General features: G+C 40.2%; 1 protein-coding gene across 1 annotated transcript; it reads right to left on the bottom strand.

The window, feature by feature from the left end:
* Positions 1-3,809: 3,809 nt before the first annotated feature.
* On the bottom strand, positions 3,810-10,551 carry YWHAH (tyrosine 3-monooxygenase/tryptophan 5-monooxygenase activation protein eta). Its single transcript, XM_071763394.1, has 2 exons — positions 10,113-10,551; positions 3,810-5,251 (listed from the first exon to the last, which is right to left on the bottom strand). The coding sequence occupies exons 1-2, from the start codon at positions 10,197-10,199 to the stop codon at positions 4,595-4,597; spliced, it is 744 nt and encodes a 247-aa protein (XP_071619495.1). The 5' UTR covers positions 10,200-10,551; the 3' UTR covers positions 3,810-4,594.
* Positions 10,552-13,073: the final 2,522 nt, after the last annotated feature.

Here is a 13,073-nt window from a genome sequence, read left to right as displayed (position 1 = left end):
TAATCATTAGTTAAAATAATTTAGAATAAAATATAAGACAGCATGTAAGACTGAAGATTTAGGAAAAAAATATGCATATTTGTATTACATATTAAAAGTATTATGTATACTATATATATATAGTTATATAAGATTAGATCACAGTTGGCATTCAGGAGTTACAATAAATGGATTTAACATTACGATTAATGACAAAATGGAAAAAGGACTTGTAACTACAATGCACAGGAAGTTGCCCAGCTCCCTCACAAAGCTTTACACAGTCTTCACTGCCTGCAGTTTAGAATCACAGAAATACAAATTCTAGTGATAAAAAAGAATTATGCTGACAATAGCCAGTAAATATAGATATCCACGCTTACCTTAGATTTTAAAAAAGGAAGGTATTGCTTCATTATTCACATATTCTCAGTCCCCAATCATCTTTACAAGAACAGTGAAAAGTATTTTTCTCCTGCAGTATTATCAAAAAAATTCTACCTGTTTCTCTCAGTCTTCAGTCCCTTTCATCCCACATCTTTTTCTCAACTGATCTGTACAGCTACTGTCCCATAAATTCTTCTCAATACTTTTATCTGTGGTATAAGAAAAAACCTGATAGCATATACCCCAACTGGCCAGTAATTGCAGAAAAGAGCCAGAACACACATAATTAAAAAACACACACAGAGTACATATTTTTTAATATTTAAGTATAAACAGTTCATGTTCATTTCCCCAGGCTATAAATTCTAGGGGGCATATGCTTTACAGTCTTCTAAATATTATAGTTTAAAAATGTGCTCACTCTAACAGTACCTTCATGCCACAGAAGCATTTTTATTAAATGTTTTGATTGTGTTTATCACAGCAGACATACTGTACTAGATTGCTCCCACCAACTTAAAATATGTATTATAGTAACTCTATTGCTTCTGGTATGAAGCTTTCATATTTCTATGAAATATGTAAGCATACAGTGATCACTGAAAACTCCTGCTGGCCCTCACCCTTCTGTGGGACCCTATCCACAGCACCACCAACAATCGGGCTCTGGCCTTGTTTTACCACCTAAAAACCTCAAAGCTCATCCCCTCGGTTGCTCTCCCATTCTGACCAAGTTCAGCTCCAAAATTTCAAACACCCTGACCTGGCTCCCAAACAGTGCATAACTGCATGGTGGAATTTATTTATACTGTACTACCTTGAAGTCAATTTGTACAAAATCCATGTGTAGGAAATATATCACAAACATTCCTGTGTGCATGTCATGCTTTCCAATTGTCTCTCTTTGAAGTTTTATTAACAAAAACTAACAGATAAAAGAAGCTTCTATGTACTGCCTGATAGGATGGGTTCTGCCAAAAAAAAATCAAATCTTAATGATCTCCAGAGACAAAATATAAGATTTACAGAACTTTATTTCAAATATTATAAAAGTATGCTGTCTTCTGCCTCAGCATACAGCAACCACCTCCAGCAGTTGTGTGACACTAATGATTGACAATCCCTTTCAAAAGCCACAGGGAGCATGTATTTTATAAATTGCCTTATTCACCACCTTTATTACACTAGAATGGAGCAACAAATACACCACTTGGGGGTATGGGAGGTCAATGTAGCCAGAAGCCTGGCTTACTTTATTTCTAACATAGCTCAAGTGCTGATACATGTTAAAAATCTACCTTGCCTGACCTCAGTATTTGGAATACATCTTCATTTATCTCAGAAATCATTAACACTCAGAAACTAAACTATCTGCATCTAGTAATTCCTAGAAAAATATTACTTACCAGAGCACCTGAGGTTCTTCTGTGCGTGTTATTCACCAAGATTTCAATCTCATCACTCTTCTTAAGGTTGCTGTTTTCCTAAAAAGTCAGCCTTCTTCAGTGCTACACTTCCATCATGTAGTAAGATCCTTACTACATACAGCTTATGAAATTTAGTTTCCCATAGCACTGGCACATTTTTGTTTAGTGGGGTTCTAAAGAGGGGGTGTGCATACTCTTAAGAGAGGAATACAAAAATTTATATAAAAACTTAACATTTTATAGGGGGCAGATTAGGACATAGACTAGAAGTATCTGTACCTATAAAGATCACACTTAATTTAAGGCTATTCCTTAGCTTTCAAGCTCACATAAAACGCTGCTTTACTGCTAGTAGTAAATTAAAGTTAACTAAAGGTTGGTAAAAATTCAAGGCTACCTCATATACCTTGCTAATGGTGTATCAACAGAGTGACTTAACCTTTCAACAAATGTTGCCTGTGAAAGGCATTGAAAGACTTGTTCTGCATCAGCAATGCTCAGGTGGACCCTAAAACAACCAGTGTAAATCTCATCATGTCAAGGTTATGCCTGAAATGGAGCAATGTAAAGGAATTGCTGGTGGGGGAATGGGGGAAATCTAAATTTCTGTCTCCATTGGAATTACTCCTGCTTCAAAGAATGCTGTGAGCTTCAACTAAGCACTTCTGGTGAATACATCTAGTTTCTTAAAAAAATAGATTTGAGTTAGCCTGATTTTACTTGTTTTAGAGAGTGAGGGACAGAAGACATGACTTGAAAGTCACGTAAGAGAAATACTAACTCCAAAAAATCTTTTGAATAAACAAAAATAGTGGGACATCTATAAACAGGAAGAAACAGTGATTGCCAGTAATATCAACTAGCCAGAGTGTTTCAACATAAAAAGGCAGCTTTATTGCCAAATTCTACCCTGGTTCCATAGATGCAGTTAAGCACATCTGAGGGAAGGAAGCTAGAGGAACCTAGGAGATAGGTAAATTGCAAACAGATACTACTGGCCAGAAGACTCCTGCAAGGTTTACTTGCAAAAAGGACAGAAAAATAGGGACTTATATTGTTTGATGAAACAGGACCAAGAAAAAGTGACTATTTTAAGTACACACTTCCAACTACTTTAGGAGGTCAAGCACCTCATGAGTTTACAATAACAAAACATCAAGGATCAGTGTTTTAATTTTTTTTCAGATGTTGCATTAGTCTTTCAAGTGTTGCAAACTGTATTACTAAAGCTATTGTTACCTAGAAAATTATAGAATATAAAAATACACATCTATCTACCACTAAAAACTAAAACTTCAGATATTTTAAAAAATAACCAGTACCACTTCTTTTGGGTAGTCAAACCAGTAATATCTATTGTACAAATAATAAAAAATTTAGATAAATGAGAACTTACATGGCCTTTGAGCTAGCTTAGGTCTGGATACAGTCTGGATACAGCAACATGTAACAGCTAACTTTTCCTGATTCTGTATCATACCATTACTGAAGTACAGATGGAACCAATCAATATACATATATACTAACTGTTGGAAGAAAAAAAAAAAAAAACAACTTAGATTAGCTAAAACAGAGAGGCTGTATTTAAGAACACTGCTTCTGTTTGAAGCAGGTTAGTATGAAATCAAGTTACTGGGATTTTCATGTGTAAAGCTAATTTCTTGGTTAGCACTTCAGGGAAAAAAGTTTAGGTGTTAACAGTGGATGGGAGCAAATACAAGTCTCTATACTGGTATAACAACTCTTTAGATTCTGAGCAGAATTGCATTACAACTGCTCCAGCAAGCAAATAACTAAATATACTGCCTTTGGAAACTCCACTTTAACACAGCTGAGCAGTACCACCTTCTAGATGGATGCAGGTGTCTTTAAGTCTTTGTGGGGTTTAGCTTGTTTGTTTCCTTTCGGCAACACTGGTGTGTTTCCCTTTAGGTAACTTTTGATTAAATACGTTTTTAAGAAATCAGTGATGTGTTAGGTAACTCAATCTCCACTCTGAACAAAAGACAGGACAGCTTATGTAGAGATAACACCCCCGAAGCAGCATTTTATTTTATTCATTTAATTCCAAAACATTTAATTTAGAAGTCTGGCATCTCAGTCATCCATCTTAACATGGGCTAATATTGACATAGTGTTGTCAGAATACACAGACAACTAAACAGCTAAAGAGTTTACAAAAAATAAATCCATGATTCTTCAAAACAACTGCAAAAGTTTACAAGTATCAAAACTCTTAGGTAGATGCACTGCATTAAAAGAAACTGTGCACATAAGTTAGAGGCAAAAAAAAAAATTGCTACTGAAACCTCACATTTCAAAGTTTGTTGTAAACTGATGAACAGGGTTGTCATTTCACATCAGCTTAACTGTTTTCATTGACTGAAAAAAATTTGGGGTGGGTAATTTACTTTGCATGCACAAAAAGTACTGCTTAACAGAACTGTCAGCTCGTTTCAAATGGAAAAAAAAATTAACTGGAATCTAATTATCTTCAATCTCTTTCCATTATTCTTTCCCATATTTTCCAATCAACAGGCAAACTGAAAACGCCTCATTTACTGTGCATCTTTCTGCACTGCTCAAGTGCAACTAAGATAACAGGGCAAATAAACCAATTGATCCATCAATGCCCATGAAGACTCATCCAAAACTGCTTCTTGATAAAGTGGACAGCAGATCTGAACAGCTGTACAATACAGATATGCTTAGCACTAGATATTTAGTGTGACTGTGGCAAGGAAATATTGGTGATGATGGGGATGGTGAAGTGGATGAAAGAGGGATCGGAGGAAAGCTTTTTAATTATTGCCCTCTCCTGCTTCTTCGTCTTGCTGATCACTCGTCCACAGAGTGAGGTTATCTCGAAGTAACTGCATGATGAGAGTGGAGTCCTTATAGGAATCCTCATTTAGTGTGTCCAGCTCTGCTATGGCATCATCAAAGGCTTGTTTGGCTAAAAGGCAGGCCTGCTCAGGAGCATTCTGGATTTCATAGTAGAACACTGAGAAATTGAGTGCCAGCCCAAGCCTAATTGGGTGAGTGGGCTGCATGTGCTCTTTGCTGATCTCGAAAGCCTCTTTATAGGCAGCTTCTGAGGCTTCCACAACACTGTTCTTCTTCTCTCCAGCAGCAACTTCTGCCAAATAGCGGTAGTAATCCCCTTTCATTTTCAGATAAAAGACCTTACTCTCATACTGGAAGTCATTGCAGTTCTTGATCAGGTATTTATCTAGGAGAGCCAAAACATCATTGCAGACTGTCTCGAGCTCCTTTTCTATCTTCTCCCTATAGGCTTTAACCTTCTCCAGCTTCTTCTCATTCCCATCTGCCATAGTCTTCTGCTCTATGCTACTGATCACACGCCAGGAAGATCGTCTAGCTCCAACTACATTCTTGTAGGCTACAGACAGGAGGTTTCTATCCTCATTTGAGAGAGGCTCATTCAGCTCAGTTACCTGAAAATACAAAGACAAAATTTAAAGGGTTTGTCTTAAAGAAGAGAGTGCAAACTTCCCTCAATACTTGCATCATGAAGTACAAGCTTCAAAATGCTTTCTAGACAGGAGCAGATTTTTAACTTTGAAAGTTTAAAACAGTTTCTGCAACAAGATTTAAATGAGTGAAAACCCCACTGTTCTGTTGTAATAGAACAGGTATTTAGAAGCTCCTGCAATGTACATTTCACTGAATCAAAGTGAGTCAGGCTTGTACAATGGAGAAGCACTCACAGAAGTAAGGCTCAGATTTTTTAGGAAGTCTGCTATAATTATGCAGACTACACACTTAGTGATAAAATTATCTGTACCTAGAATACCAATTTTAGGAATCTGGAACACAGCACAGACACAGGAAACTGGTGCAGTTCTTGCATTTCTTTCCCCTGCTGCTTTCTTTCATTGGACAGCAGAGATGGAAGCACTGCAGTCATTATGATTAAGCTCTGCATTGTACAACTGGAATTAGTGTTTCACGGTATCTTTCAGTCACCTAGTGAGCAATTACACAATGTAATACAAAAGTTACCCTGATTTCTGCTAACTGGTGGCTGCAGACAGATTTCAGGGATAGAATATGAAGGAAACGCTATAGAAGTAGAACAGGAGAAAAAAAAAAGAAAAAAAGCCATGATCAGCTTCAAGTTCCTACTACAAAAAGCCAATTTAGAGGAAGGATACACTTCTAATAATTAATTCAGGTCTACTTCAGCTGCTGTATTAATTTAGGGAATAAAATCTATCAAATTTACAGTCACTTCAAGTTGTTCTTTTGCAGATTCACAAACAAGATGAAAAACCCCACTACTTTAAGCATACGGCATTAGCAGCATTAAAAGACATCAAGAATCAAAAGGATATAGTTCTGTGATGTGAAGGTAAACTTGTCCTTGCTCAGACACTGCTAAAATTTCTCTTTACTTAAAAATATGTATATTTATACTGCTTTACAGGCCACAAAATGTTACAACCAAATACCTGTAACAAATAAGTCACAGATATTTTCAGTTCTAAGACTGCTGATGTAGCCAGCTAACCACCCAAAAAGGTGCATATTACCAAGTTTAAAAAACAATGAGTTATAACTGCTAAAGCCAGAGGAAGCTTGCTTTCAAATTTAGGTTTTATTCTTAATGTATTTTATGTCAACTAGTTTTACCTTCAAAAATGCCTTCTACACACAGCTCAGAAATGGAACTCCCAAAAGATACTGCTCTGCCTGGCCTAATACTAAGAGACAACCTGCAGAAGATGAAATCTACAGCAATAAACTTTGCTTCCTAACCACTTCCCCTCAACATCCTCACAACTCCTCCTTCAACAATCTCTACTATGACCCACCTATATTATCTTCTTCAGTAAAGAAATTAACTTCCTTTAAGATGTAAAGGCTCAGCTAAGAGCCTCTTATTCCCTAAAGATTATTAAGAAAGCACTTTTGGAAAAATGAAATCAAGAAATCCAGAGATTTATAATCACCTGGTTATTCCTGCACTGCTGGGACTCTCCTTCAAAGCTCACTGCAAGTTCTCAAACACAGTGGGTGATCTAAAGGTGCAAGTAATGTTCTGCTAAAACCTAACGATCTAATGATCTTTACAATATCGAAAAAAAAAAAAATTGAAAAAACTAATAATGATCTCTTAATATACTAATGAGCTATATTGCTCTCAAAAAATAAGAACTGACTATGGAAAACTACACAAGACAGTGGTGTAGTTTGTAACTGAGAATATAACTGAGAGTACATCTTAGTAGGACAGGACAACAGTAACAGAAATACCACCTCTTGGTTTTGCAGTACAAACCCCATGCATAAGAATTCAAGCTATAAATAGACTGCAACCACACACCTCTCCTAATTGTTCACTTGATAAATCATCACCTTTATTTTTCACCTCATCCTCCACTTAACACATCTGTTCTGTAAACTCAGCTGCTACTTTCATGTTCAACTCTTTTCCTTTGTTCCAAACTAAAATCCTACTAAATGCTGGTATTTAAGTACTCAGTAACTAGTATATATATATATATATATGCATATATATGTATGCACATTCATCCTACACCTTGTTATAAATATTTCTTCTACCACTTTTCTACACATTAGAATCCAAAGTACTATAATTCTTCACAAAAAAAATTAAGTTTAATAGCAACAATATATTACATTACTGAGCAGTAGTCTCCTTATTTAAGCCACAACTGCTGGTTTCTTATACTTTAAAAGAAGGAACTGACAGGAAAAATAAAAACTGAAAGAAACCTGACTGAAAAATAAGGACTGAATACCAACAGCTGAAAAGGCAGTCCTGTCATTCTTTGTCTTCCTTCACAGAGTCTTAAAAATCATGCAAATAGTTTTGTTAAAAGTCTATGTTTTAGAGTAATTATCAGTCTGTTTGTTGTATTGCACATCATTAAAGTGTGGAGACCAATATCTAGAACTGAAATAATAGATTTATAGTTACACTTAAACCACACTACACTTTTAAAAAACATCAGATACACTACATTTAAATAGGTTTCAGATCATGATACCCTGCATTGAGAATGGATATCCAAGCTGAACACCGACTTCCTGTTGCAGGAAATCTAACACTTCTGGAGTACAAGAAGATTATCTGAATATTTTTCTATATGACTAAAAAGTCATCTTAATAGTTGTTACTTACAAACCCTAAAATAGAAAGAAATTATTAGCTTTGTAAGGACAGCCTATATAATGACATTTTATAGAAGCTTGTGCTTAGACCTACAAAATCAACTTCAAACACTGAAGAGCTTTCTGGAAATTAGCATGTTAGAGTGACCACCTGTGAAATCCAAGTAACCAATAGGTACTACACAATAGGCATGTACCTTAACAGCTTAAAATACAGAAATTCTTCTTTTAAATTCAGCTTTACTTTCTGTATTTTACAAATATCTATAATGTAACATTTCATGAATTCTCTAGACTGAGCTCAGCTACAATTGTTCTCAAGCTCCCAATTACAGAAGCTAACAAGACACAACTTATTTAAAAGTAGCATTACAGAGACTAGTGTGACTCAGGCTGAATAAAAATTTCATAGTAATGGGACAGTTTAAAGAGATAACTATCAATACACACTAGTTATATTTACATTGTTTACATTTTTCCTGAAGCGCAGCAACAGTATTCAGTTTGTTTCATGTAGTCCAGTTATGTTTGAAAAAATAAATAAAGCTAGAAATAGCCTTTTACAGTAGCAGTGGATTTTAGTGGTTTCTCCATTTTAATCTTTTCAAATTAGCAACTGAAAGACTTGAGATATACAGAGCTGTTACTACAACATTACATGTCCCAAGAACTCTAGGAATATCATTAAAATACAGCTTATTTTACTGTCTAGAGCCTCTGATACCAAGATATTAAGGACTGCTGCTTTACAGAGGAACTGGACAAAGTATTTATTAAGACACAATAGCAAAAGTGAACATGAGCAGAAAAACAAGTGTCTTTTTACTGCCCTCATTTAAGGGACTCAACATACATAACAGCCCCTGAATGAGACTAAAATGATTCTTACAACAAAAATATGAGCGCCATTTGAAGGTGCTCTTTCAAACTGAAATCATTTGGTGTCTTTGAACAGTAGTATTCTCAAGGGAAATTATTCCTCTTGGGGCCTTTGGTGTTCTAAGAGGACAGATCAGCAAGAACAAACCAATTATAATCAGATACAGAAAAGACAAAGCATTTACTGGCAATTAGCATTACCCTTAAAATTCACATCGTGTGGTTATTTTGCTTTTAAAAAAGGAACCAGGCATAGTAAGTTTGATCATTCTGCAATTTTATTATGTTTCAGTACAGACAGGTCAGTACAAGAATATTTCGTTGCTTGGTTCTGAAAGGAGCAGTTGCAACTGTAACTTATTGTTTAAACACGTCAGTATTCAACTGGGTACGGAATGCACCCTACAAAGAAGAGGCAAAAAAGCAACGTTAAAGTTTGGGATACGCTCTCTTCGTAATGGAGTTTTCATACCCAGATACAACTACTATCTTTGAGTCAGAGCGCTGTTTGTGGGTGAAACCTCTATTGGTGCTTTTTATATCAAGGCAAAAGAAACGTCTAGAAAAGGGGCTCCTCTTGCCGTGCGTGACCTCCCCAGGCACCCCCCGCCGCAACACCCACCCAACTGCACCCCCAGACTCCCCTAGAAGGGAAGACGCACCCTAAGGTCAAACCCGTCATGCCCAAGGTTTGGGTGGAAAGGGGAAAGCAGTATACAAGGATGGACCTCATTCTGAACAGGGGTCAGAGAAAGAATCCACTGCCTTCCCGCCGCGGCGAGGAGAGGCGGGCAGTATTCAAACCGCTGCACAGAGCGCCAGATTGGCGGGGGTGAGGGAGAGAGGCGAGAGGAGGGCATGGGGACAGCCACACCCCCAGGGCAGGGACAGCCAAGGGAGCAGGAGGGCTGCAAGGGGGGCGGCATTAAGAGGGAATAAAGAAAATGAGGAAGAAAATACATTTTAAAATAAAAGGAAGGGGTCTAGGTCCAGTTATGACTGGTTACTGCTTCTCTCGTCTCCCCTGCGACAGGTACTAACGGGCACCGCCCACACGGCAGCGAGTCCCAGCGGGATGGTCTGGGTCTGGCTCTTGCTCCCGCCCTTCTTTCTTCACCGCGACGGGTGGGATCTGGCGGCTCGCATCCTCTCCGGGACCCAACTCCGCCTCGGACCAGCCCGAACTTCCTTTCCCTCCCTCCCCCGCCACTGCCCACCCCACACACACACTCCTCCCCGAGTATGACCCACAGCCGCCACGCTACCAGCCCCACTCACCGACTTCATGGCCGAAGCCATGTCGTCGTATCTCTCCGCCTGCTCGGCCAGGCGGGCTCGCTGCAGCAACTGCTCTCGGTCCCCCATGGCCGCTTCCGTGGTGGCTGCTGGGCTGGGCACTGCGCGCCCCTCAGAGAGAGAGGAAAGGGGGGCCGGGGGTCTGCGCCTGGAGACGCGCGGGTGGTGGGAGCAGGAAGCCCGAACGGAGCCGCCGCCGCCGCCGCCTCACGACCGCCCGCCCGCTCAGCGACCGCTGGGATCGCCTCAGCCGCCGCTCGCGCCACGCGACGGTTGGCGCCTCGCGCTCCCGGACGGCGGCAAGGCGGGCAGCCCGCGCGCTCCCTGCGTCCCCTCCGAGGCGTGTGCAGCTCGCGCCTCTCCGCCCGGCTCCGAGCCTCGCGCTGCTGCCGGCGGCTGCGCCTGCGCGCTGGGAAGGCAAGGAGGGGGCGGAGCCGAGGGGACTGCAAGGGAGGGGAGGGGGCGCTGCTCCCCCGCGCTCTATTTCTAGGTGACGTCACTTGCTATAAATAGCCATCCCGGGGCGCCGGCCGGGGAAGGCGCCTGCGCCCTACGAGTGCTGCAGTTCCTGCTGCAAAGGTGGAGGTGGGCGGCGGGCGCGGGCATTGCGGAGCCGGCCCGGGCGGGCAGCGACTCCATAACACGGCGGCAAGCCGCGCTGGCAGACCCCCCGAGGGGAGTGCCTCGCCCTGGGAAACCCGCGGGTCACGGCTGCCGTTTGGCCTGCTCTCGGTGTGGAAGGACAGTGTCCGACCCTGCCCCTGCGCCATCACTCCTTTGTGCGACCGCCTGGCCTTCCAGTGCCAGCTCCCTCCAGCAGTCACACAGTCGTGCTTCACTGCAGTGAAATAAACGTCTCATATGCCAGCGGCTTTGAAACATTCCTAATAGTGGGGGTGGTAGGCACGGGCCAATTCTGCTACCTTGCCTAGGAGATGCAACTACATTCAATTTGTCTAGCTATTTTAATTTGTAATAGTCGAACTCCTATTTCATAAATTGACAGCCTGCTGGCCTGACATAAAAATCATCTCAAAGGAGAAGCACTGCACAAATGACACTGCTGCTGGTGGTGTCCACAAAAACCCAAACATCCACATTTATTCATCTGTTACCATAAATCACAAGATCAACTTTTCTATTCAGCCCACAGCCAGCATTTCAACATCACTGCACCACTGTACATAGGAGGAGTTGCTGTGCATCCCAGTGGCAGCTTTGCTCACCACCAGACAGCTCAGAACCAGAGCCCGCTGACCACAGCACCCAGATCAGCTTAAGCTCACATCTGTTCTCACCCCCAAAAAGGAGAAACACACATTGGCACCAGAGACAGGGAACCGTATCTGGTCTCTCATGACACTACTCTCCCATTGTCCTCAGAACTCCTGCACTGGTGCAATTGAGTACATTCAGTCCATCATGTCAGCCAAAAGTTTCTATCCTTAACCCTAACACTGCTGGATTTTGTGCATTAAGCCCTAATGTAATTTAAAATAAATGCTGCAGTTTGGTTTAAAAGGTACTAGGTTATTATTGCTGGTTTTTACATGACATAAATCTTACAACAAATTAGAATAAACGGTATTTATATGTAATAAAGCATGAAAGATAAAAACTACACATAGGCAAGTTATAAACAGGTTGTGAAAACATTCAGGAAATAGCTGTCTGCAGCACTGTGAAGCACCCTCTTTTATGTACACATTGGCAAGGTCCATGGGGCCTTCTTCCTAACATGATTTTATTCTCACTGTTTCTAAGAGAGGGCAGTGACATACAAAATCATACAGTATCGATCCCAAGTATCAGTATAATTCATTAATGCAAATTCCAGTACTTCATTAATGCCAAAACTTGTATTGATTTTACCTACGGATAAAGTTATAACTATGGACAACAGTACACATTTTTGAAAAGGTATGATTGAATGTAAAAATACAGATTTTAATATATCTAACACTTGTGCAAGAATAGTGAGAATTGGGCCAATCCAGAATGCCCAGTACACTCCCTTAGTTTGGAAACTTTGCTATTATAACAGCTTGCTAATAGAGATTAGCAGTGTGTTCCAACAGTTCTGAAAATGTGTCTACCAAAGGCTTTCTAGTCTTGTAGAACAGTTTCAGATTCCCAAGGGAAACAGATTACCAATAATTTTTCAAACCAGTTATTCACCCACTGAACCAATCTGCATTAATCTGCCAAATATATGTGGATATATCTGTACATGCACAAAAACAGTTCTATAAGATGCCTTTTTTTTAATTAAAGCTTCTGTGTAACATCTATTTCTCAGTCTAAAGCATCTCTAACATTCTTAACCTTGAATCCACAAGGTAATGATATGTAACCTCATTGCTCTAAATCCAGATAAATGTCAAAATCCAACAGCTGCAAGGAAAAATATTGAAATAAGACAACCTTGTATTTGTACAGTCTAAATTTCTACAGTCTGACTGTAACCTAAAGGAAGTTAAGTGATTGCATTTCACACATACAAGGTCTGAGGGAAGGTACCTGTGCGTACAGAGGGCAGTGAGTAGCGCTCTGGATCTTCAGCCATAACTATGGCTCCAAGGATCTGGAGGTACAAATGAAAACAAATTAGAGCCACGCAATAAGTTTTCATCTGCTACAATATTTATAAGATGAGTTACAATGTCTTAAAACAGAAAGGAAATGGAAATGACAGCAAACTTTTTGCTGGAGTGCAGGAAGGGGTTCAAAGCACTACCTAAGTGTGGTTCCCTGCCGAGCTCAGATGCCAGGCACCGCACATGACGTTGCAAGAGCTCTGCAATTCCCAGCAAAGCTCAGGCAGGAGCTCAGGAATACTGCTCTCATGAGGCAGAGCTGAGACTTGTTGGCAAAGTGACCACACTCAGCAAGAATTTGTAGATGGAGAAACTTATAGTACTGAAAACTGCACTATGACCTAAG

The sequence above is a fragment of the Heliangelus exortis genome, chromosome 19 (genome assembly GCF_036169615.1).
Source record: "Heliangelus exortis chromosome 19, bHelExo1.hap1, whole genome shotgun sequence".
NCBI classification, from domain to species: Eukaryota; Metazoa; Chordata; class Aves; order Apodiformes; family Trochilidae; genus Heliangelus; species Heliangelus exortis.
The sequence above is the reverse complement of the archived record's forward strand: the minus strand, read 5'-3'. Positions and strand labels throughout refer to the sequence as shown.